The sequence below is a fragment of the Sorex araneus genome, chromosome 9, assembly GCF_027595985.1.
Source record: "Sorex araneus isolate mSorAra2 chromosome 9, mSorAra2.pri, whole genome shotgun sequence".
Taxonomy (NCBI): Eukaryota; Metazoa; Chordata; class Mammalia; order Eulipotyphla; family Soricidae; genus Sorex; species Sorex araneus.
The window spans coordinates 51,025,925-51,051,520 of NC_073310.1; the positions used below are offsets into that span (position 1 = coordinate 51,025,925).

The 25,596-nt window shown below is 41.7% G+C and overlaps 1 protein-coding gene across 13 annotated transcripts in view; it reads left to right on the forward strand.

The window, feature by feature from the left end:
* The window catches only part of LOC129406992 (uncharacterized), a 153,702-nt gene that overhangs the window by 77,045 nt on the left and 51,061 nt on the right, over window positions 1–25,596 (forward strand). For 2 of the 13 annotated variants that reach the window (XR_008631386.1, XR_008631387.1), the window contains exon 3: window positions 17,839–20,909. The exons of 9 other annotated variants lie outside the window; for them this stretch is intronic. Coding sequence is in view for 1 of the 4 variants with exons in the window: in XM_055146859.1 (XP_055002834.1) it covers window positions 17,839–17,942; window positions 18,161–18,356 (300 nt within the window). In the remaining 3 variants the exon portion in view is untranslated. The remainder of the gene's footprint in view (window positions 1–17,838; window positions 20,910–25,596) is intronic. 2 more of the 13 variants (XM_055146859.1, XR_008631388.1) reach the window with 2 other exon arrangements.

Below are 25,596 nucleotides of genomic sequence, written 5' to 3' on the forward strand. Positions count from 1 at the left end.
CTATTCTTTGAGAGCATAATAGGGAGAAATACTATGCAGCAAGATGGAATTTTCAAGTATAGCAAAACACAGGAGAGATATGACAAAATTCTGGTGCCTGCTCTCTTTCTTCTTATCTTACCCAGCAGCCACTCACCACTTGCTTTACATGCATTTTGCTTTTATGTACCCTTTGCTTTGGGAAGGCTCGAGTGTTGGAATGCCCCTCCTCTTTTTTCTTTTTTTAAAACCAAACAATGTGGCATGACTCTGTCAGACCAGTGAACAAGGTGTGAGTTTTCACACACACCAGCTCACTAGAGCTGGAAACGCATAGAGGTCAAACGTTAGAGTTAGCTTTTGCCAAAAAAAAAATCTAAAGGACATAATAGCTTTAAAACATTAATCATAAAGGCCATAGCAAAAATGCAGTGGGATATTTTATTATGGGTTTGAACTTTCTGAACGTTAACATCAAGACAATTTTATGAGTTTGGTGTTTTGTTAACATTTCAACCTGTATTAATTTTCACTGAGAAAGTTCACAGCATTGTAAGAGACATATTTACATTTTTTTAAATACCAGAGTCATGGAAGTTTTGTTTTTATTCCATAAGAGCAAAAATTTGAAAACTAATGCTATTAGCAGTATACATAAATTATAGCATAGTTAGGAAAGAGAACACACACACACACACACACACACACACACAAATCCCCAAACGCTTCTAGATGTAGCCCTATGGATCAATCCTACAGTTTTAATGATGTATCACTGTCACTGTATCACTGTCATCCTGTTGTTCATTGATTTACTCGAGTGGGCACCAGTAGCCTCTCCATTCGTCCCAGCCCTAAGATTTTAGCAGTCTCTACTTACTAATTTTTTCCCAACGATTGGAGGCTCTTTTCAGGGTCAAGAGAATGAGACCTTTAATGATGAGAGGGAGAAAAAAAAACCTTTTGTGATTTCAGTTATGTTGTGCAAATATAATTAAAATTAATCTATTGATAACTGTCAGGAGGGTTAACAGTCGATACTACGTAGGAAATCAATGGCCTGTCTATGTACTCTTCTTTTGTTAATGATCTGTCTTTTTTCTCTGACTGCTTTTAGAATCTTCTGCTTTTCTTTTACTGTGACTTTTCCAGAGCTTATCCTGCTTGCAATTTGCTGCACTTTTTTGCATCTAAAGATTAATGTCTTTCAACAACTCTGAAAAATTCTCTCTGCCTCCCCCACCTTCTCTTATCTCCCTCTGGAATGCAAATCAGACATATGTTAAACCTTCTCATTTTATTCCCTTTGCTGCTAACTGCTCCTTCTCACCTGCTGTCTCTCTTTCCAGATTTTATTCATTTCTCTAGGCTTGTCGTTTGTGGATTTTGCATGATCGTTTCAAAAAGCTACTTGTGTAGGAATGTTATTGAGGCCTGATTTAAACCTGATTTGAAGCTGATTTGAAGAGACGATTTTTCTTTGGCTTCTCCAAGTCCCCAGCCCTGCATCAGTTTAAATTAAAATTTCAGTCTGAGTAGGGTGTTTTTTTTTTCCTTCCCTGTACCACCCAAGTGAAATGAAATTAGATTGCAGTCTTGAAGTTAAACGTTCTCAGGGAAAGAAGGCTTTCCTCACATCCTTCTCCAGTTCAAAGGGGAGACAAATTTTATTTCTGTCCACTTCTGGATATCGGAAGAATTTCATTTGTCCTTACATTTGGGCTAGCCTCAAAAGTAACAGATAACTTGGGGTCTCCTGTGAGAGTCCCCCTTCGACAGGTACCACAGTGAGTCTTCTGTCTCTGAACTTTGAACTTTATGCCAGCAAAAACTCAGCATCTGCAGGGCTTGCCAGACAGCTTCAGGGCACCTGTAGGATTAGTATTCACTTGCCATAAGGATGCTTAATTTTATTTCTACTTTGGATTATGCAAATTCTTCACCAGAATGTACCAGTTTGATAGTACTTTTTAAATTAAAGGCCAGTATTTTTTTCACCATTTAATCTAGTAATCTAGTTTTAGTTTGGCGTGTTATTCAGGATATTATATGAACCATACCTCTGGAAAAAGAAACTGCAAAGCTAACTCTATTGAGTTTGATTCTTTTCTGCTAGATATTAAGTGTAGACTTTTCATAGTGCAATGATTCAATTATAACACAGTTCTATGGGCTGTATACAAATTACTATTAGAAGAAATGATTGTTTCTTCACTAAAACCAGAGAAGAATTAGGTAGGTGACTGATTTATTTAGAATACGTGAACGGTAGAAAAACCTCTGTGATATTAAACTTTCATCTTCTCATTTTAAGCCAGTCCAAACATTCTTCACTATTTCCATTGTTGGAACAGTTGGAAGCTTGGAATGGGTTTTATAATGCAATCGTTCTTCCAAATGCATAGCATGGCACCAGTCCGAGCCCTGTAACCATCTCCAAAATGAGCAGAATGAATCCAAATTCTACTGTACCAGTCTGGCCAGTGGGAATATCATTTGTTGATTTATAGGGATGAATGAAGACCATTAAAGTTATTGCTCAAATTTGTTCTGTAAATTGTCTTTCCTTTCTTTCACTCCTGCACTTTATTTCTTCTTTCCACAGTATATCTTTTTTTTTATAAAACTTACTGACTTAAAATTTTCATCTAGAGATCAATAACAGCATTCATAAGTCAAGCAAGATAAAACATTATATCTCAATACTTGTTTTCTAGAATCAGAGTTCTTTTCTCTGTTGTAAATCATTTGTTTCTGAACGGTTGTGATTATGTCTAGAAGACAATCAGATTATAATAGCAAAAATTAATTTCTTATATTATTTTATAATTTCAATGTGAAATAGTTAAGACACAATTGTTACTAGTAGTCATTAAAATGGTTTTGAATTCTTCTGGACACCTATCAATCATATGTCAATCCTGTATTATTTACATTTATCTGTGTTCTCCTGTCCTATCTCATCTCCTGCTTCCTCAAACCCCAGATTTTGTTTATCCTTCCTTTAACTCTATGGTTTTCAGTTTTATTAAGTACACTTGTATGTTTGATCAGTAAGCTGTTCAGTTTCACCTGTTAAGCTTACAGATAAAAAAGAAGACAATGTATCCTTCTGAGATTTGTTCTTCATTCAACATTAAAATGATCTTTCATGTGGTTGTGTGTATCATCAATTTCACTACTATAATATTTTACTGATATATTTTATTTAAACTATTTTATTAAAATAAAATGTACTTTACATATTCTGTCAATAGTCTCAAATGGCTTTTTTTCAATTTTTTAATTTTTTTTCTTATTTGATCAGTGTTGTCAAGTACATTCAAATGTGATAGAGTGCAAATTTGGGGGAGTTCTCACAGAAAATAACTCTCCATGTCAAAAGTATCATTATTCTACTTTATAGAAAGCCAAAATGTGTTTTAAACAGTTTATACCCATATTCATTCTAATCTGCAGTGTATGACATATCCCCCTACTCTGCTTCTTTTTTGGGGGGGGTCACACCCAGCAATGCTCAAGGGTTACTCCTGGCTCTGTACTCAGGAATTACTCCTGGCAGTGCTCAGGGGACCATATGGGATGCCTAGGATCGAACCCGGGTCGGCCGAGTGCAAGGCAAACGCCCTACCCGCTGTGCTATCGCTCCAGACCCCCTACTCTGCTTCTTAATATTTGATATTGCCATACCCGATTACTTTTGTCAATTGAATTGGTAGAAATGGTATCTCTCCCTTGTGGTCTTAACTTGCTTGTCTCTGATTCTTGAAAGTTGAACATTATATTGTTCATATATACTTCACTATACAATGGAAATTAATACTTTCAGAAAGTAATACTTTCTTTGGCTGGGGGCCATGCTTGGAGTTGCCCCTGGTGGTGCTCTGGACAACTTGCCATGCCTGGGGTCATACCCAGGCTTCCTAAATACAAAGCCTATGATAAGTGAGTTGAGCTGTCTCTCTGAGCCATGGGGTCAATAGTTTAAAATGTTTCCACAAGTTTAGTGTAACTGTGTTGCATAGAGGACATTTACTATAGAATATACTGAAATTATATTTATTATGAAATGTTAAAAAATGTACTAAAATTCCAGTACTTTCTTTTCTTTTCTTTTTTTTTTTTTTTTTTTTTTTTTTGCTTTTTGGGTCACACCTGGCAATGCACAGGGGTTACTCCTGACTCTGCATTCAGGAATTACTCCTGGCGGTGCTCAGGGGACCCTATTGGATGCTGGGAATCGAACCCAGGTCAGTCGCGTGCAAGGCAAATGCCCTACCTGCTGTGCTATGGCTCCTACGGTGGGTAGGGCACTGCTTTGCATTCAGCTTACCCTGATTTGATCCCCCACATGCCATATGATACTCCAAGTGCTAGTTTCTGAGTGCAAAGCCAGGAGTAATCCCTGAGCATCTCCAATGTAGCCACCAAATCCGCCCCCCCACAAAAAAAAACAATAGTGTCTAATTTTATAGTATTGATGTACAAATTATTCCACACCAGCAGCAACAGAGTGTCCATAACCCTCCCTTCCTCCTCCTTCCTATCTCGTTCCTTCATCACCTTTGGTGCTCTCTTTCTCCATTCATTCCCACCCCACTCAGGTGCTGGTTGTTAGTTATGATTTTGGTGCATGCTGAGGTTTACCTCATTTAGTCACCACCTATGTGCTCCAGAGCCTGGTAAGCTCCCCGTGGCATATTTGATATGCCAAAAACAGTAACAATAATGGGTCTCATTCCCCTGAAAGAGCCTCCAATATGGCACCATTGGGAAGGACAAGTAAAGAGAGGCTGCTAAAATCTCAGGGCTGGGACGATTGAAGATGTTACTGGTGCCCGCTTGAGCAAATTGATAAACAACAGGATGACAGTGACAGAGACAGTGATATTCTTCTTTGGTCATACCTTTTCAGTTCCTATTCTCATGTTTCTATTGATTTCCTTGCCTTCTCATTATTATTCTTACTGCTTTTAGAAGATTTTTAATAAATTCTTCATAAGAAGGTTTCAATTTTATGTGTGACAAAAAATAGCTTAGATTGTAGTTTATCATTTCACTTATTTTAATTGTCACTGTCACTGTCATCCCGTTGCGCATCAATTTGTTCGAGTGGGCACCAGTAATGAGAGACTTATTGTTACTGTTTTTGGCATATCCATTATGCACGGGTAGCTTGCCAGGCTTGGCCACGTGAAAGGCGAAAGCCCAACTGCTGTGCTACCGCTCCAGCCCAGTATTTTAATTGTAATCTTCAATAAGCAAAACTTTTAAAAATTATTTATTTTAATACCGTGGTTTATTATTGCTTTATTACTAAGTTGTTCATAATACAGTTGTTACCTGCATTCACTGTGCCAACACCAACCCCACCACCAGTGTGACCTTCCCTCCACTATTGTCCCCATTTTCTCAACCAAAAGCCTTCCCCTGAAGCCTTCCCCATTAACAGGTACAAAGTAATTTATTTTACATTGCTTGTTACAACTAAATGGCTAGTAAAAGTATCAAAAACACTTCAAGAAAAGAAACTTTGTGAAAATGGCTATATCTCAACATGGTATCATTAAGTCCTTGTCCAAAGATTAATTAAGTTATTTGTTGCTAGTTGGTTTTGTTTTTGTTTCTAAGTTTGTTTTAGCTTTTGTTTATTTATTTAATCACTGTGAATTACAAAGTTACAAAGAATTTATGATTGAGAGTTAGGAGAACATTATTCCAACACAGGTCTCTTCACCAGGTGCCCACTACCCTCTACCAAAGTCCCCAGCTTCCTTCCTGCCTAGCCATCAGCTGTCCTCTGTAGCAGGCACTTTTCCCCTCCCTCATGGACCTAGTGGACCTGCTATGGTATTGCTTATTGAGTGTGATTGACTTCTACGGTATTCCCCGTCTAATGTGGTATGCTCCCACTTTTATTGTAGTTTTGGAGGCTTTGTGTGGCTGCACAGGTGATTTTGTGCTCCAGAAAATCCAGAATATGTAACTGGGCCATGGGTTTACATTTTGGAGGTTGTGCGATATGAGTGTGGCTGTCGGGGCTTCTAGAAGCGGGAGGAAGGCTATCCACCAAGAAGCCCCTCAGCTTGTGTACCTGGAATTTTGAGCAGTTTGGGTTCCCTGCAGAGATTATTCCTGAAGCAGTGAAGTTGGACTGTTGGCATGGCAGCAGCTGTGGATGCAGCTGCTGTGGCTTTGTCACACCCTGCCCCCCCACCCCAACACTCTGAGGGTGCCCTAGAGCTTTCAGCAGAGAGACAGGTATATCCATGAATTTTTGTGTGTACCTTGGCTTGCATCTCTTTCAAGATTTAATCATGCTGAGCCAATGGATGAGCTTGGTGGTGATTCTATGCAAAACCTTTTTATCCTCTAGAATCTATCCCCCCTAAAATCTGAAATAATCAGTCAGCAAAGAGTGGAAATTCATTTTGTGCCAACTGCTGCTCTCGACAGCAGGGGTATTGCCATAAAGGCAATTCATGATTGAGCTGACTTTCTCATCGGTTCATTCCTTCCTCTACCAACAACCTGTGTGAAATTCCAAGGTTAATTTTTATTTGTGTCTCTGTAAAAAGAGTATGTGAGTCTCATCCTTCCTAATAGACTTAGCAGGGATTTTAGAGGCTTTTTCTTTTCTGTGTTTATGCTTTTTATTTTTTTATTTATTTTTATTGAACCATTGTGAGATACATAGTTACAGAGCTGTACATGGTCGAGTTTCAATCATACAGTGTTCCAACACCCTTCCCTTCACCAGTGTACATTTCCCACCACCAGTGACCCCAATTCCCCCCCAGCCTATCTCTATGGCAGACACTTGGCTCCTCTCTCTCTCTCTTTCTCTCTCTCTCTCTCTCTCTCTCTCTCTCTCTCTCTCTCTCTCTCTCTCTCTCTCAGTAAAAGGTGCCAGACCTGTATCTCCCCCAGACTCCTGTGTATCCCCAGCATCCCCCATTGTCCTCACCAATCAGAAAATTTTTTTTTGTGACTGGTGAGTGAGGGACATGGGGGGATACACAGGTCTGGCACCTTTTTCCTTATGCTGTTTTCACAGGCTATTCCTTGGAGCGATGTTGCATTTCCAGGGCTCATTGGTCCCACTTTCTAGCTCATCCAAGACAGAATGAACTGTGTAAAGGAAGATTTTATAATATACATTGCTCCTTGGCCAGTGTTTTAAAAAATACTTTTAGATAAAATTGAGCCTAATATTCTGAATATTGTCCCAACATTTGCTTGCTACAAATCCCCTAACTGAAGAATGAAAATTACATTGGACATCTTTACTGTATCACATCCGCAGATGAAATGGATATGTCCCCTGTATATTTATTCTATTTATCTCTCTTTATACAAAAGAGGTTAAATAACAGACCTTGAGAACAGCACCATAGGAATTTGAGCTTTTCTTGGGAAATGATCAAGTTATTCTGGAAGGGAAATGTCTCAGCCTTTGCCACATAAACATCTGCCCTTGAGTAAAACAGGATCACTCCCTTAGGGTCTAGAGGTGCCTGTGACTTTTCCACATATGACTTAATTCACCAGAAATCCCGAGAAATGACTTTCTTATGACCGAGACCCATATGCTGGGGCACCATTGAGGAGCATTTTCCTCTGTCATGAGCAGTCCCTTTTTCTAGCCCCACAGCAAACCTAAGAGGCAGATGTTGGGAATCTCACACCCACTTTCTGTTCATTAAGGGGAGCCATCTTGCCATCCCCCACAGTTAACCCTTTGGACCCAGCCTGTGAGCTTTTAGATTTGGAGCTTTGCGGTAAGGACTGCCAATGGGGAAGGGGTGGTCTTGGCAGGATGCTGCCGGTGGGAAGTTCATCAGGTTCCAGTGGCCACTGGGGCCTCTGAGAAGAGAAAGGGACCCTAGTTCCTAATTCCCCTACCTCTCCCTCCAAAAGACAAACAGATGTTTTTGAGTGTGTGTGTGTGTGTGTGTCTGTGTGTGTGTATGTGTGTGTCTATGTGTGTCTGTGTGTGTGCTTAACCTCCTGATGCCCAGGTGCTGGGCCCCTGCAGGCTCTCTCCAAGGGAGCAGGGAGTGACAGGCCCGGAGGAAATGGTTCAGCTGGCATGAATCAGCTTGGTCTTGAATCACAGCTGACGTGGGCCTTTCCCCGTCATGCTCCTCGCCTGCCCCGCTGAGACCCTCTCCTTCCTCCTTTGCCTGTGTCTCCCTGACCTCCCAGGGTGGTGCTGCAGAGGCCAGCGTCACGCCAATGCGACAGGCCCTGCACAAAGCTGAGTAACGGCTACGTAAGCTCCTGCCCGGGAGCTGCAGTCCTGACGTTGGATTTTCTCTGGCGCAGTCACCTCCTTACTCTCAGACGTGCTGTGTCATTTCGAGGGCTGTAGTAGGAAGCACATTTGCTGCTCAGAGACAGGCAAACGAAAACATCTTTGATCAGCGACACTGACATGCTGCCCACCTGTGTTCCCCTTGTGATTAGTCTTGTAGGCATTATCCCGTGGGCTGTGAATCCCACCCAGCACGGCCGGCAGCCGGCCCTGCGTCTCCCCTGAGAGCAGGTTTCCCTTCAACAAAGGTAATGTTCAGTCTCTGTTCGTTTTAAAGCTCCTAGCACACAGCGCCCATTCTCTCTGTAGTGTAAGCTTGAAGCTGGGGTTCTAGGAAGATTCTCTGACCGGCCAGCTGATTTCTGGGGTGGCTGCAGCTGTGCGCGGAGGTGGGCTCACCGGGCCTTTCCCTTGATGTTTATACGCATCAGCATCCAAGCTACTGAGGGTCTATCTGTATGTGATGGCTCCAGAGCAGAGCTTTGCCTTCCCTCTAGGAGAAGACGCCAGAACCTGCCTTCTGGGAACTCCTCATTTGTAAACTATTTGCTGAAGATAACAACCCAGGAACTTGCCAGCAAGTGATGGTTAAGGAATGGTTGATAGCAATGGTTTTAGTTAATGGTATGTTCTGGGAAAGATGTTTGGTCTAACTACTTGAACCAATTTTTGAAGAATTAGACTTCTAAACATAGCACAGCAGGGCCAGAAACCCAGCCACCATTTGCTGAAGAAACCAGGAAACATGTGAGGAGTCTGCAGTGAAAAAGTCTTGCATACAAGAGTCTGGCCTTAGAGGGATCCAACAAGGGAAGGGAATAACTGCTCAGAATTTTATTATACCCATCAGGAAATCATTATTTGGGCCAGACCGTACAGGGGTTAAGGCCATGCCTTGCATGCAGCAAGTCCTGGCACCTCTTGTACCCCTCAGTATCTCTGGTGCGCCCCTAAAACCCTCCTGAGCACTGTGAGGATGACCTAGATAATCCCTAGGATTCTATCCTTGGCCGCTTGCATTGAAATGTCGATCCAGTTCACTGAGATTCATTAAGAGGGGGCCCCCAGCCTCCCAAGTGCCACTTGGGAGATCCCACCCTCACCCCACCCCCCAACATTATCATTTGATGGAGAAATTTGGGAAGTTTGGAGAAAAGCAACTGGTCTTTAAAGGTGTTCTTTAAAAGTAGCCCAGACTAGGATATGAGCATGTATCTGGTCCAAGAAATGGGACAGACTCAGTACCTGAGGGCAGGATCTCAGGAAAAGTGGGCGTCAGGAAAAGGAGGAGGTGGCAGAGCAGCTCGGCATCAGGATCCATCAGAGTAGCAGAAGTGCTGGTCATTTGTGGGGTACATCCCTGAGTTCGCTATAGCATGTTCTTGCGGAGGGAATGACAGATGTGCTGGAACACGGAGCAGGGTCAGAATCAAGCCGCAGCCTACGAGGCAGGGCAGTAGGCATACCTGGGGCAAACCGACTTTATGCAGAATGCCCAGGGATTCAATAGATCCCAAGGAAAGTGTCCAGAGGGGGCAAGTGCATGAGTGATAGTGAACACAATTGTTTCTGGAACCGCAAGGAGCCTGGTCTACCTCACAGTAGCGTCATGTGCTATGCTAGGCAGCTGCCCGGATTTCTTTCCACTTGGTTCTTTCGGCCTTTGGGTGGGAACATGAACGGCTGAAATTAACCAGTCATTGGGGCAGGAAAAAGGTAAATCATCGCAGAGGGAGGAACCCTGGTCACAGCCTTCGGCGGGGCTCACAAACTCAATTGTCTGCAGAGACCAGACAGGTGAAGGAATTGCGAGGAGCAGTCAGATGTTTGCGATGATAGGAAGAGACAGGAGCACATGGGGAGTTCAAATGCAGAATTCTTGAACGCTTCCACCAAATCAAATCTTGTGTTTATGCTGGGGCCAGACGCTGCCTATGGAGTTCTTTTCTTGTAGTCTCCAGTGAGTCCAAGATTTCAGAAAAGAAAGTCTACAGATTGAAAACAAACACACCAGACTCTATGACCAGAAGCTCTCCAGGAGGAAGTAGAAACCAAATATTTATACTTTAACCACAAATGAACCTTAGAGGGAAAAGCTACAGGAGACATCTAAGGAAACCATATGATCACAGAAGCAGCTCATGACGAGTTCCCATTTTCAGGTGGAGGCATGCACAATCAAGGGAAAACTTGACCAAATTTGAGTAAAAAACAAAAGAGCACAAACGCAAAAAAGTCAGACTAGATGGGTGAACGTTATGACTGTACTGATATCTACTAAGATGCTAAATACCAAAGGTTGAGGGCATGGCGGGGATCACTTTTAAAGCTATCAGAGAAAAAGAACAAAGGAACCATTATTGTCTGGAGGCTCAGAGGAGCAGGAGAGAGAGTGAGAGTGTGTGTGAGAGACAGAGACAGAGAGAAAGCAGGAAGGAATAGAAGCAACACTAGTGCTTTTGCATCCTGGCCACAGAGGAGAGTTGCCTCCACAGCATCAGGGAGACACAAAGCCCTGCAGAGTCAAGGAGAGTGAAGCCTGAAATAGGTAAGGATGCCCCACCCCCATCACTGTTACTGTTACTGTCATCCCTTTGCTCATTGAGTTGCTCGAGCAGGCACCAGTAACATCTCTTATTGTGAGACTTGTTGTCACTGCTTTGGCATATCGAATACACCACGGGTAACTTGCCAGCCTCTGCGGTATGGGTGCGATACTCTTGGTAGCTTGCTGGGCTCTCCGAGAGGGACGGAGGAATCAAACACGGGTTGGCCGCATGCAAGGGGGATGCCCTACTGCTGTACTCCAGTCCCCCCACCCACCATAGTGAGGTCTTTTTTAAAATAGTAGGAAGAATTTCCTTTGTACTACCTCTATGCCTAGCCTAATCTGGGATTCCTGTGAAGCCCATCTCCTAATATAAAGACCCCAGGGGCCTGAAAAATCTTTTTGTCTTGTTTTCTTATTTTAGGGCCACACCCAGCTGTACTCAGGGCTTACTTCTTGCTCTGGAATCACTCTTGGCAGTGCTGGGATGGAATCTGGTATGTCATATGCTCTTCCTGCTATCCTTTTAAAGCAGTGAATGGGAACCTGCTGATCACCATTACCGTCATTCAGAGGCTGAGTAGACATGGTCCTGACTGGATACAGTATCAAGACTTTGGAAAGTGGCCTCTCTCGGGGCCACTGAAAACAAGTCCTGCCCCAGGTTAGCCCCTTAGGTGGACTCACAGCACCAACAAGTGCATGTTCATTTTCAGTCCCATCATTTCTTAGTGAAATTACAGCATGAATCCCACAGGTGCGCCATCTGCCAGTACACATTTGATGAAACCCCAAGGCCAGGGACAGGTTTGCAGTGGAAGAGAAGTACCCTCTGGAAGCTCAGTGATGCCACAGACACAGAGTGATCTGGTGCTCACTAACACATGCCGGGGAAAAGCTTCCAAAGATGAAAGAACAAATGCCTTTGAAAAAGACGTCCCAGGGAGGAACTGGGGACCTGCCAGCCCACAAGCACTGCCTTGAACCCTGGAGGTCTGTCCAAAGCAGGCGTTTCTACCCAAAGCAGTCCCACCTTCCACTGTTGGTAACACAGCACCCACAGAGGCACTTCTTTTTTTGGGTGGATTTTTCTCGACTCCTGCACCTGCCAGAAATGTGACTTTGGGGCAGTCTGCCAGGCCCAAGGTCTGGGAGCATTTCAACAGCTGCTCGTGGATGGTGGGGCAGGCGGTAAGTTTTCATTGTCTCAGCAGTTACCATTGAATTTCATCTTTACTCCTCTGAGATTCTCAAGAAAATGGTGGAAAGGGATGCTTTATGACCCTCCTTAGGAAGGAGTTTGATCACTGTATAATCTCTGAGGTGGCTCTCCCCCCTCGCCGCCCGGGTTCAGTGGTCTCCAGGCGCTCGCCCAGCCAGAGCGACCCATGCCTTGGGGCAGATGGAGGAGGAAACGAGGGCCAAGCTGGTTGGTTGATCAGTTACTGTTTATTCCATTCTCCCATGTGCCTGGTTCAGTCTCTCTGAGCTCCCCATTCTAGTCTCGCACTGCCCCTCATTGCCGGCTCCTCCTGTCTCTCCCGCTCATCTCTCTGTGCTCCATCTTGCTTCCTGCTCTCTCTTCCAACAACTCCCACTCTTTCCTCTCCATACCTAGCACTCTGGGTACACCCGGCCCCGTAGCAAAATCAACATAAGAAAGCCCTTCCTGACTGCCCATCAGGCTCAAGGGCTGAAACACCACCTAGAAGCATTCCTCGCCTTAGTCCAATGACTCAATTAACATCTTAATATTAGTTATATGGACACAGTAATAGCTACATAGAGGCTCTTAGGGCAGCTCTTTGGGGAACATCTTGCTACAGACTCAGACTACAGTGCTCAGGCCAGATTAATCAATTCCTAACCCTAGCAGGGTTTCTGAATCTAGTTATTACTTTTTGGATCATGACAGCATTTGTCCATTACCAAGCTCTTAACTTATAGTTAAGCATTATGGCACTTTGGCCAGGCCCATCTCGATGCCAGGATAACACATAGGTCACCCTACCCTGAGTCTATCTAGTCCCTCCTTAGGACCCTGCTTTCAGGGATGTTAGGAAGTTAGGGCAACTGAGGCTTAAGTCGAGAGAACAGATGCCCAGGAGGTAGATATCATTGAGAGTCCATTAACTCCCAAGTTACAAAAGCATAGCATTGACTCTCTTCTTGTGCCCATACAAAAAGGACATTGCTCTGAATTAACTATGCAAAGGACTTAAGGAGAAGAGAAAAACAATGTTTACAAGTCAACAGAACACAAGGAAAGAAGTTACAAATAAACACAAAAGAATGAGAGCACTGTGATGGGAGTAACCCAATAAACCTAAGCTTCCTGTGGCAAAGCAGAAAGGACAAACCCATGTTAGCCTACACTGAGGACATGGAAGACAGGAGAAGGTGGGCTATGCCACATTTGCTGTCTTTTTCTTTGAGGTGCCTGAACTTGGGACGGGTGGGGACGGGGGGACCAGCACCAAACTGCCCTTGGGTCAGTGGAACGTTGCGTTTATGGCTGCCCAGGAAGAACCCTGTCTGCCTTCCCTCCGGCTCCTGGCACAAAACTAGATTCCCCCAAAGAAATGACGTAGTGGTGCTCACCATCTGCACCTCTTCTTGGGCCATGGTTTAGGACCCACACTGTCCACCTGCTCCAGTCTTGTGATTACCCCCATCTCAGAACCTCACCTGCCTTCCATCTTCCCATGCAGGCCATCCTTCTGGAACCCACTGCCAAGCCCCTTGTCTCATGGGGAGGTGCAGAGAAGCCCAGAGAGGGGTGGATTGGGACACACGGCGGGAGGTGCCAAGCCAAGCCCTGCTCTCAATCCCAGCGCAAACCCACTGCTAAATATTAACAGACTAGGGGGCAACTTTCCCTCCTGCACACTTCCGTGGGTTTCCATACCCGAGGAAGGTTCTAATGCAGGCGGGAAGGATGCGGCAATGGCAGTGATACTGGCTATCATCATGCAGTTACAAAGTGAAGCACTTTATAAGCACTTTCCCTAGAGGAGTCCCTGCAGTGCCCTCTGGGCCATGAGCTGGAATCATCCCACTTACGGAGGAGCCAGCGCAGCCTTTATTGAATATTCTATTACAAGAATCAACAAATGGGCTCCCTAAGGGGAGACCCAAGGGTGACCCCCACTTGCCCTTTAACCTCACATACATAACTGGAAATACCACGAGTGAAAAGGTTGATACTTGGGGCTGGAGCAATAGCACAGCGGGTAGGGCCTTGCACTCGGCCAACCCGGGTTCGATTCCCAGCATCCTATATGGTCCCCTGAGCACCATCAGGAGTAATTCCTGAGTGCAAAGCCAGGAGTAACCCCTGTGCATCTCCAGTTGTGACCCAAAAAGCAAAATAAAATAAAATAAAAAGGTTGATACTTCAGAAATACAATTAGGTATTGTTCCTAATTCGAATCACTCTCACCTATTCACCATTTAACTTATATAACAGTTAACCAAAAAATTGTTGTTCTCCTGCATTGCAGGCACACAGTAGTAGGCATGGAGTCTCAGTAACTTGCCCGAGTCATTAGGGGGACAGGATCCTGGGCTGGTGACCTAACCATTACCAACTACTATCACCATTCTGTTGGAGATGGCAGCTTTCCTTTAAGGGTGAAAGGGTAAAGGTCATGAGTTCAATAGATTGTTTAGAGTTAAGGTGATTTTTGCCATACACACACACACACACACACACACACACACACACGCGCGCGCGCGCGCGCGCGCGCGCGCGCTCCTTCTGAGGAATAGCCTGGCCTTTAAAGACTATTGGTTGATCTGGAATTGGCAGCAGGTGGTGTAGACATACACTTCGCTAGCAGTGCCACTTGGCCTCAGCTCTTCAGTAGCAGGAGCCACCTGCGTGTCTGATACTGGCACTTCTTGTGCTGTGTGAAGGGATGCAGGAAGCCTCCGGCCTGAGGAATGACTCCTGTTGAGACAGGGAGTGGCCCAATGCCAACAAAAAATATCCCGGAAACCTGCAGCTGTGGGCATTTCCAGAAAGGAGCAAGGCAGGTCTCTCGCCACCATCTTTTTTCCACCTGTCACTCATTTATTTTAACTTTTATTTTAAAAGTTTTTGTTGATGGAGGGGTTGTCTCACGGCAGACAGGAGAGGCACCTGAACAGCACTGGGATTTTCATGGAAAGCAGGAAGGGCTCTCTGGCAGGTGTCAGAGAATACCATGCAGATTCCAGGAACCCGATTTCCTCAGAGACAAGCCCATCTTCTCAGGATGCCCTCCTACCTTTGTGGGAAGAGGAGGGAGCCGTTTCCTTCCTGGGAAAAGGGGAAAGAAACCTGCCCTGTTAAATGACCATAATGGCTCACAGTGATGGTGAGATGCTTTCAAAGTATCCACTCACTTAATCCTCAGAAATCCTTTGTCTTGGGAATTCATTTGTGCAGACTCCTCCTTGGAGGCTTAGCACCACATCAAAGGTCACAGCAGAAAACAGGGACCTGGATCTTTTTCATAGTCATCATTCTTTTCCTTTTACTTTGGAAACACAAAGATTTTATTGAAACTTGTTTGGAAGGATGTGAGGGAAAAAAGAGAAGTAATGCCTGAGAGAAAACACAGGCTCAGTGGAAATAGGCAAGCAAAAAAACATACAGTGGGAATAGGCAGGCAACGAAGCATAGAGTAGAAATAGGCTAGCAAAGGAACATTCGAGACAAACAAGACATGTGTTCAAGGGAGAATATGGACTTGAAGAGCAAGATCATCTTTATGGGCTTTCTCAGATCCGTACTCCAGAAAATAATTTTATCTATTCTCAATTCTCACACATTCTCATATGCACACATATAATGCTCCATCAAATATTCTTTTATTTTGTGTTTTTGTAAGAGTGTGTGTGTGTATGTGTGAGAGAGAGAGAAAGAGAGAGAGGGAAAGAGAGAGAGAGCTAGTTTTGTAACACCGAGCTATTTCTTATACCCTTCATTAGTTTGTTGAGTGAGTAAATGAGTGAATGACATTGTTTTTAGTTAACATTTGGCCATAAATTTCGCTGTGAATTTTTACAGAAGACCATCTATCTATACTCCATTTGTAACTGCTCTCCAAAATACATGTCTTGCTATACTACAATTTTGTTTCCTATGTGGTTCCATTGATTTGGAATTGATTTTATTCTTTTCTGTTCCCTTATCTTTTCTTCAGTTGAATGATTTGGAGCTGAAGGCCTGGTGAAACCTCCAAATCTGCAGGGCCAGAAATAGCTTATGAAATAAGCAAGAGTTGCTTCGAGTCATGATACTATTAATACCCAATGAATGGAATTCTTAACACATACTGCTGTTTGTCAGCCATCATGTAGCATCCATCATTCATGCACACTAGAGGTACAGAAACTGCAAGTATAATTTAGTCATCATTCAAGAGTCCATAAATTTGACATAAATTCTTCTTTGAATCCTTAGCAAATATCAAAAGCAAATATCTCCAACTAAAACATATTATTCTCTCGTTTGGAGTGTCTCAAAAAAAAAAAGACAAAACAGGACTGCTCAAAATTCTATAGTATCCCACAACAAAATCCTAAATCCAGTGTTTCCATAACTCAAATTTCTGCAGAAACTAGCTCTTTCCTTCAAAATAAGGGATTGATGTATGCATGAAGTCATCATTAGTGGTATTATAAATCACAGTTCCTCAATAAAGAGGAACCAAATGAAATAAGGGGGAGGAAATAAATATTCACTTTTTGTTCTGACTTTATTTGACTATGAGATGGTGGAATAGTTAAAACTGGGGCCTGGGGCACAGCAGGTAGGGCATTTGCCTTGCATGCGGCCGATCTGGGTTCGATTCCCAGTATCCCATATGGTCCCCCAAGCAGCACCAGGAGTGGTTCTGAGTGCAGAGCCAGGAGTAACCCCTGAGCATCGACGGGTTGACCCCTCCCCCCAAAAAAATGGGATCTGCTATAATATCCCACAAGCTCTAGATGGCTTAGAAACTCTTAGGCTACTGAGACTTTTCAAAAGGTGAAAACAGAAGAGAAGACTTATCTAACTCAATCATTCTAGGAATGTACACTTCCATGATATTCAGCAAACACCGTGGTATTGGATTAGTCCAATAATTATTTTTTTTGCCCGACCAATTACTGGGCAAAGACCATTTCCAAAGTGTGTATGAGAATGAAGCTGCTCCCTCCCAGTGTGGGAAAAGCAGTGTTGCCTCCCTTTTTCTGATGAAAGGCTGCAGTTCTCACAAATATCAAAGAAATCATTCACCGACAGCATCAATATTAACTTCTACTCCACAATCTTCTCCCATGAGAAGAGTGCATTTAAGAGGAGATTATCAAAAGACAACAAAGAAAGCACAAAATTCTAGGACTTTGGAGAAGATGCCTTCCAAGGCTGAAAATCCATCAGGTAGACTAACTCTCAGGATCACGCATGAATATCTGATGAGAGAGCTAATGCTAGGATGTGGGAAGCTAGGGAAAGCTTGTCTTGCTGGCCCTATTCTTAAAACAGTGAAAACAAAATTCCACAGTCTAAGTACAGTACATTTAAATGCATGCTCAGTTTTGTTTAATTCCTCATTTTTTATTTATTCATCATATACATTCAACCTTCCATAAAGCACTTTTGTAGGTGCTTAAGTATATAACAAGGAAGAAATCAAAGGCCCTGCCCTGGTGGCATTTTACCTATCAATTTATCTATCAATCCATCGATCATTTTTCCTTTTGTGAAGTACCTCCCAGTGGGCCAGCAGGACTACACCCCATGGAGCTAAGGAGAATTGGAAATACTAGAGATTTAAGCCAGGATCCTGAGCTTGCCAGGTTTGCATGCCTGTTCCTCAAGTGATCTCCCCAGCACTTAGATTTTAGTAAGAAAGAAGTATACACTCACATACACATATACTACACAGCAAGGATAGAATTATATATAACATTAGTATATTAGACACATGATTTATACCATGATATCTGCTTGCTCCAGGAAACAGGAAGAGCCTCAAATCGTTCATTCAGGAATTTGACGAAGAAATCTGACCATCTAGTCGGTGAGCGGCCACGAGGTCTTCTGATGTCCTGTGAAATCCAGTAAGTAACAGCTCTAGTCCATCGGCCGTCTCTGAATCGACCGGCCATCTGATTTTTGATGCCTTGGCAAATGAGACAGCATCCCTGATTTTTGACCGTCGACGGAGGTCAGAACTCCAGATTCCTTCTCTCACTTGAGTGAGACATGATATTCCCAGCATAGCTCTTTCGATTCCTCTTTGGGATACCCTAATAGCATTCTCATCCTGTTTGCGTAGGGCCCAGGTCTCTGAGGCATATGTTAGTGCAGGAAGAACGGTGGAATCGAAAAGATGTGCCCGGAGTAGGAGGTTCTTCGTTCTCTTAACCACCTCTTCAACGCTCTTGAATGCATTCCACGCTGCTCTCTTCCTCCTGCGCAGTTCTGGCACCAAGTCGTTCCTCATGTTGATTTCTCGACCCAGGTACACATAGCTGCTGCATTCGGAGATGTTCGTTCCAATGAGAGAAAATGGAGCTTCAGGGACCAGTTCGTTTTTCATGAACATCGTCTTGTTGAGATTCAGCTGCAATCCGACCTTTCCACACTCGTTGTCGAAGTTGGCCAGCATTTATGCCGCTTGGCTGATGTGTTATGAGAACGATGTCGTCAGCGAAGCGGAGGTGGTGTAATTGCCGACCGTCTATCTTCACTCCTATTCCTTCCCATTCCAGTCATTGCATGATGTTCTCGAGGGTGGCACTAAAGAGTTTCAGTGAAATGGTATCACCCTGACGCACCCCTCTCTTTACATCAATGATCACTTCGTTGTAGAATGGTGAGATCCTGGTGGTGAATCCACAATACAGCTCTCAGAGGATTTTGATATCATTGGGCTGCACTAGCATGCGACAGGGACAAATGGAGACATTACTGGCACCCACTCGAGCAAATCGAAGATCAATGGGACTACAAGTGATACAAATGATTATTTATACCATAACCTATAAAATTATAAATTTAATTATTTCCATTTACATTATTGCATAGTTCCCAATGATTGAAGATGAGTAAGGAGAGGTTGCTAAAATCTCAGGGCTGAGTGTAATAGAGACGTTACTGGTGCCTGCTTGAGTAAATCAACTAACAATGGGATGATAGTGATACAGTGATATTATTGCATATTTAATACTAATGTAAGCATTGACATCTATCACTATAACTAAATTAATATTTAGTACTAATATATTGACATATATTTATATACATAAATTTAATAATTTCATGTTAATTATAATTAAAATAGTGTCTTATAAATCATGAAAATGCTAAATTATATTATAATCATTTATTATCTTACATTTATTTTGTGTGCATATATATGCATATGCATATATATATATCTACAAAAACTCAGATAGTGATAAATCCCCTGGAAAAAGAATGTGGGGTGAGTAGCACAGGGTGTTATTCTTTCAGGTTGGAGACTGTCAGGGAAAAACCACTGACAAGACGACATTTGAGCAGAGACCAGGAGGGAAAAGAGAGCTGTGCAGAGAGAACAGGGGCAGAACCCATGACTTAGGGTATGTGTGGACAGCAAGGGGCACTGAGTGTGGAGTTGAGTGTCACAGGGAAAAGCATGTATGTGGCCAGGGCAGGAGCAGTGGGTCCAGACCACACAGCACACTGTGCCTGCCCTTCCCCGAAGGGACCCGAGGAAGGACAGCTTGCTGAGATCTGCCATCACCCCAACACTAAGAACAAAACGACACAAAACTTCTAACTGCTGAGCAGAGAAGAGGCTCAGGAGCAGAACCACATTAAAGCTAGGAGCCTTTCTAACATTTAGGAAGTTTTTTAATAATTCAAGGCAAGAAATTCTATCCAATGCTGCTGATGGGCCAAATTAGATGAGGGTCCCCATGTTATATACTCATGACATTTAGCCAAGGAAAGGCCTGTTGACATGATCATGAAAACTTTCAGAAGGGAGAGGAAGAGCAAAGTCTAACTGGAGTGAACTCAGGACAAAATGGATGAGGGTATGCAGACACACTCTCATGTGGTTCAAAGACATGAGCCTAATAAAGGGGGATTCAGTGTGCTTTCAACCTGGGAGAGAGAGCAGGATGTCCTTGGGCTTGAAAAGGATGCAGTAGAGTGTATAAAAAGGGATTTGATGGGAACAAAAGAATCTAATTGTTGGATAGATGCAAGTGGCTTGGACTTTCTGTTGCATCAGAGGGAAAAAACTTAGATTGGTACCATCATAGTTGTTCCCACTTCTCATCGAAATGGCAGTATAAATGATGGGGGTGAATTGTGGGGGAAAGGAAATGGTGGGTATTTGAGGAATCCTGGTGGATTTTGCCAGAAACACGAAGGTATCACTTAATAGTAGTATCTTGAATTGGAGGTGAAACTTTGGTTATGTTGGGTTTTTGCTTGTTTCCAGAAATACCCAACTATCAGGTTTAAGAAAAAAAATAGATGATGCGATGAGTTTAACTAGAGGTAGGATTTTTCTCAGGGGAAAATCCTACCTGTAGTTAAAAAAGGGAAGAAAGGTCATGGGAGTTGGGAGTTGCAAATGAATGATTATAATTCCAGATCATGAGATCTGAGTGCTGGAAGGAAAGGATATTAGTGGGTTGAAAAATAGTAAAAAAAAAGTCATGGGATAATGAATTAGAGGAGTTAGAGGAATAAAAATCTATTGAATTTGGGGATTAAGAGATTGTAAACCGAAGTTATTGAATAGATGGTTTGAAGGCAAACTTTGCCTCATTTGCTTAAAGAAAGGTGTATTCCATTCCTATTGCTGTTGTAACAGATTATCGCAGTTTATTGACTTACCAAATATATGTGTAATAATTCATAAAAGTCAATATTTTGGGAGCTGGGGAAGTAGAACCACAAGTAGTGTACTTGCCTTGCATGTGGCCAACCTGTGTTCCGTCCCCAGCACCACATATGGTCTCCTGAGCTTCCTACGCGTGATGCCTGAGTGCAGAGAGCCTGGAGGAAACCCTGAGCACCATTAGGTATGCACCCTTTCAAAAAAGTGATTAGTTCAGCATTCTGAAATGGGTCCCACTGGGCTAAAAATCAAAGTTTTTATGGGACTGTATTCCTTTGGGGATGTTCTAGGAAGAATCCTGGCCCATCTGAGGAAGGAATCACCCCCATGCCTGACTCATGGCCCGTTTCCTCCATGTTCAAAGTCAGGAATTGTGGGTCCGGTTCTCATATAGTACCCTTCCAACTTCCTCTTCTACTTCCCTCTTTCACTTGCAAGGATTCTTGTGACTGCACTGGACTCTTTGGATAATCCAGGATAACAAATATATATGTAAGATAAGTTATTAAGTAACATGAATGCAATCTTCAGCTTTAGTTCCCCCTTACCATGTAATGCAACATTACAGATTGTATGGGTTAGAGTGCAGACATCTGGAGGAAGGTATCATTACTCTACCACCATGAAGGGAATGTAGTAATTGGTTTTTACCGATCTGATGACAAGATCTGGTTAGTACCATGGGAATGGATAGCTTAAGCAGGGTAAAGGACAAAAACATTGTGTAAGAGATGGCACAGCATATGAGCCGTGAACATAAAAGAAGAAGGATGTGTGAAAAGATAGAAATCCTCAAGAATTACAGTAGAATGGTATTGAGATATTAATAATATGAAAGTAAAAATTATCAAGGAATAATTATGACCAGAAAAGAGAGCATTTTTTATTGACAAGCTGATGGGAAAGAAAATAGATATAGTTGAATTTAGAGTTAAGGGAGAAACAATTTCCAAATTTCAACCTCTCTAGAAGAAGACATGTAAAAGGTAATCAAATGACAGAACATTCCAGAAATTTAAAATTTCTGTATTGTATCAAGGTAAGTTATCATGATCTTAAGATATTACTTTAAGCATTTCAGAACTTTTAAATATACATTACTGTATATGTTTGAGGCCATCGTTCAATCCCTGATATCAATCCCTGATATAACAACAAAAATTAAAATAAGCATATACCTATATTATTGTCAAATATCATGGCAATTGTGAGATGGAAACACATAATCATTAAAAAAATAAGAATCTAATAATCACAAATTAGTGTAAACATTAGATCTATACAGTGTGCACTTATTACTCACTGGATTATAGGAGATAGTATGGAAATAGAATGAAATTTATCAATCCTATTGTATCTTTTCTCTAGAGATTAAATTCTTGGGTTCAAAATTTCCTTTAAGAGTCTGGTGAAAGGTAACACCTAATTAGAGAGAGAGAACAAAAGGGAAGACCCTGCCACAGTGCGGGGTTGGGGGGAGATGTGTTTGGGAGGGTGGGAGGGATGCTGGGTTTATTGGTGTTGGAGAATGGGCACTGGTGAAGGGATGGGTTCTCGAACTTTGTATGAGGGAAACATGAGCACAAAAATGTATAAGTCTGTAACTGTACCCTCACTGTGACTCACTAATAAATAAATTTTAAAAAAAGAGTCTGGTGAAAGGTGAGGATTTTTGACTCTGAAACTGTACATTGAGATGTAAACACAGAATTTTGCCAAATAAATAATTAATGTCATCTCCAGTTTTCCCTAAAGTCACAAGTAGTTCATTCATTTCAGGATAAGAACCTCTTTTTTTTTCTTTTTGGGTCACACCTGGCAATGCACAGGGGTTATTCCTGGCTCTGCACTCAGGAATTACTCCTGGCAGTATGGAATGCTGGAAATTGAACCCAGGGCAGCTGCGTGCAAGGCAAACACCTTACCCACTGTGCTATTGCTCCAGCCCCAAGAAACTCTTGTCTAAATTCTGAGATTAATCTAATCAAAGTCAAAATTGACTAACAGTGGAAGTCACAAGGGAAAGTATAATTATTTGCCAAATGAGTAATGCATAAAATAGTAGCTATGAGTCCTAAGCATATCATTAATAAAATTAATTATATTATACGTTATAATGTAAGACTGAATTGCATCTTGAAGAAATTACATAATTGCATGTAAAAGAGAAAATAAAAGTTCAGATAAAAAGAGCAGAAACAGGAATTAAAGACAGGCTTGAAAATTTTGAGCAACACTAATCAAAAACTGAAGATAACACTAATTTGAAAAGATATATTTACATCAGTGTTCATTGTGGAAATATGTACATTATCCCAAATATGGAAACAACCAAAGTGTCCAATTATAGATAAATGGAAAAGATGTGGTATATGTATAAATGGAAAACTACTCAGCTATAAATAAAGATGAACTTCCCTTTCATGATGATAGCAGAACATAAGTGGTCATGCTACATGAAATACATGAGAAGGGCAAAGACAAATACCAAATGACCATTCATATGTGAACTACAGAGATGTACAGCTAGGGAACAGGCAAACTAATGAAATCAAATCTTTAGACTTTGACCAAAGACCTAAAGTTACTAGATTAAGGAGAGACATGAAAGAGGGGGCATCCAGTTAACACTGGTAGTGGTATTTGGTACCTTGCTGGCAGGTGCTGTTCTGTGTGACCACATATATTTTAAGGAAGTATGAATTTTACCTCTACTCAAATATGCACAGTCTTATAAAATCAGTGTTACCTCAGTTTAAAAGAAAATTTGGGGCAACACAGTGAGCAAATTCCTCTGACCATCTGTGAATGTGATACAAATGACATATTTATAAAAAAATTGAATTAAGGGGCTGGAGAGATAGCACAGCGGGTAGGGCGTTTGCCTTGCACGCGGCCGACCCGGTTCAAATCCCAGCATCCCATATGGTCCCCTGAGCACGGCCAGGGGTGGTTCCTGAGTGCAGAGCCAGGAGTAACCCCTGTGCATCGCCAGGTGTGACCCAAAAAGCAAAAAAAAAAAAAAAAAAAAAAAAAATTGAATTAAAATAACATTCTTGGTAAAATGTGCCCCACAAAAACAAAAATTACATTAATATGGTATATAAATTTTTCAGGATGAACAATGAATAATTATTACTAAAATTGATTCAGTAATGATTTCTATTGAAATGTGTGCTACAGGCTCAGCCTGTAACAGCATGTTAGTAATCTCTTGTACAAGGGCTTAATGGTATCCAACAGTATGCACACATTTCCTCTAAGGAAACTTCTTAGGATCATTTTTAGTGTATTATTAATAACAAGCAATACAAAATAAATTATTTAGGTCCTGCTTTGTAGGAGACTTTGGGAATGGCTGGAATACTTGAAATAATGGTGGCAAGAAGGTATAATGTGGTGGTGGGATTGGTATTGTAATATTGAATATAATAAATTATTGTGAAAAACTTTATAAAATACATTTTTAAATGTGTGCTAAACATTCTGAAAACATCTTAGAAAATATTGACACAAAAAAGTAACTTTTTTATACTCTGAGTAAGAAGGTTTCTATAAAATGATCTAATAGATACTTGAATATTACATTTTTTCACGTTATTTTTATGTATCTTAAATTTTCTTAGCTTCATCTAAAAATCTGATTTATGAAACAAAACAAAGCCTTTCTTTAAAACTGGTAGGAACAGTGCTTCCATTATTTATTATCTAACTATCTATTATCTGACTTCAAGAGTTGATGTCATATCCCAAAGTCATCATCTGACCATCTTTTATCCAACTGTCTTTTGCTTTCTACAAAATATGAGCTGCCATGTGGAAGGGAGTAAGTAAAATCGTCAATACATTTTGGCTACTTTGATAACGTTTAGAGAAAGAGTCGAATGTTGGAAGAACACTTAATATCAAATGAAAAACAGATGAATGAAGATAAATAATATTATCCTGGATTGCCACTTTGGAATCCAAATCTGAGACATCACAGGGAAAATCCTGTGGACAACTCATCAAAGGGTTGAATTACATCAAAATGAGATCCAGGTTAGGAATGTAGAGACTGAGAGGAAAGTTACTAAACTAGATTTTTCTGAACTAAACCTCACTTGGTAATATAGCCAGAGAGAGTAATTCCGAGTACAACAGACTGTAGAATTTTGGGACCAGAAGGGGTTGAAATGTCTCAAGTTGTATTCCCAAACTGATGATTGAATTTCTGTTCTGAAAATAGTCAGCTTTTCTCAGAGCAAAATGTCAGTTATGTGATGGTAAATGCTTAACAACCAAATAGCCAAACGAAAAAATAATTTTAAAAAAACTTGTGACATTTGCCAGTTTCCACGTGTAAAATACTCTTTCTGGCTAGCAAGCTAAAAACAGTTCTATTATGTGGACTGTCACCATATAGATAGAAGAAAATAACCCCAAAAGCAAAGGTAAAACATAGTAAAATAATTAGGATTCGATGAACTGTCATCTATTTATTTAATTATTTTGTTATATTAAGCTGTAAAATATTTTTAAATTTTTTAATTTTTAATAAAAAATTATCACTGTCACTGTCATCCCATTGCTCATCGATTTGCTCAAGCGAGCACCAGTAACATCTCCATTATGAGACTTGTTGTTACTATTTTTTTAGCATATCAGATATTCCACAGGTAGCTTGCCTGGTTCTGCTGTGGGGATGGGATACTCTCAGAGGAATCAAACCTGGGTCAGCCACGTGCAAGGCAAACGCCCTGCCTGCTGTGCTATTTGTTAAATTACAATGTCACAGGACTTATATTAATTGAAAAAGGGACCGAGGATATAAAAAAAGGTAATTCATTGAACCGTAATGTCAATATGCACAATTAACTTATGAAACACTT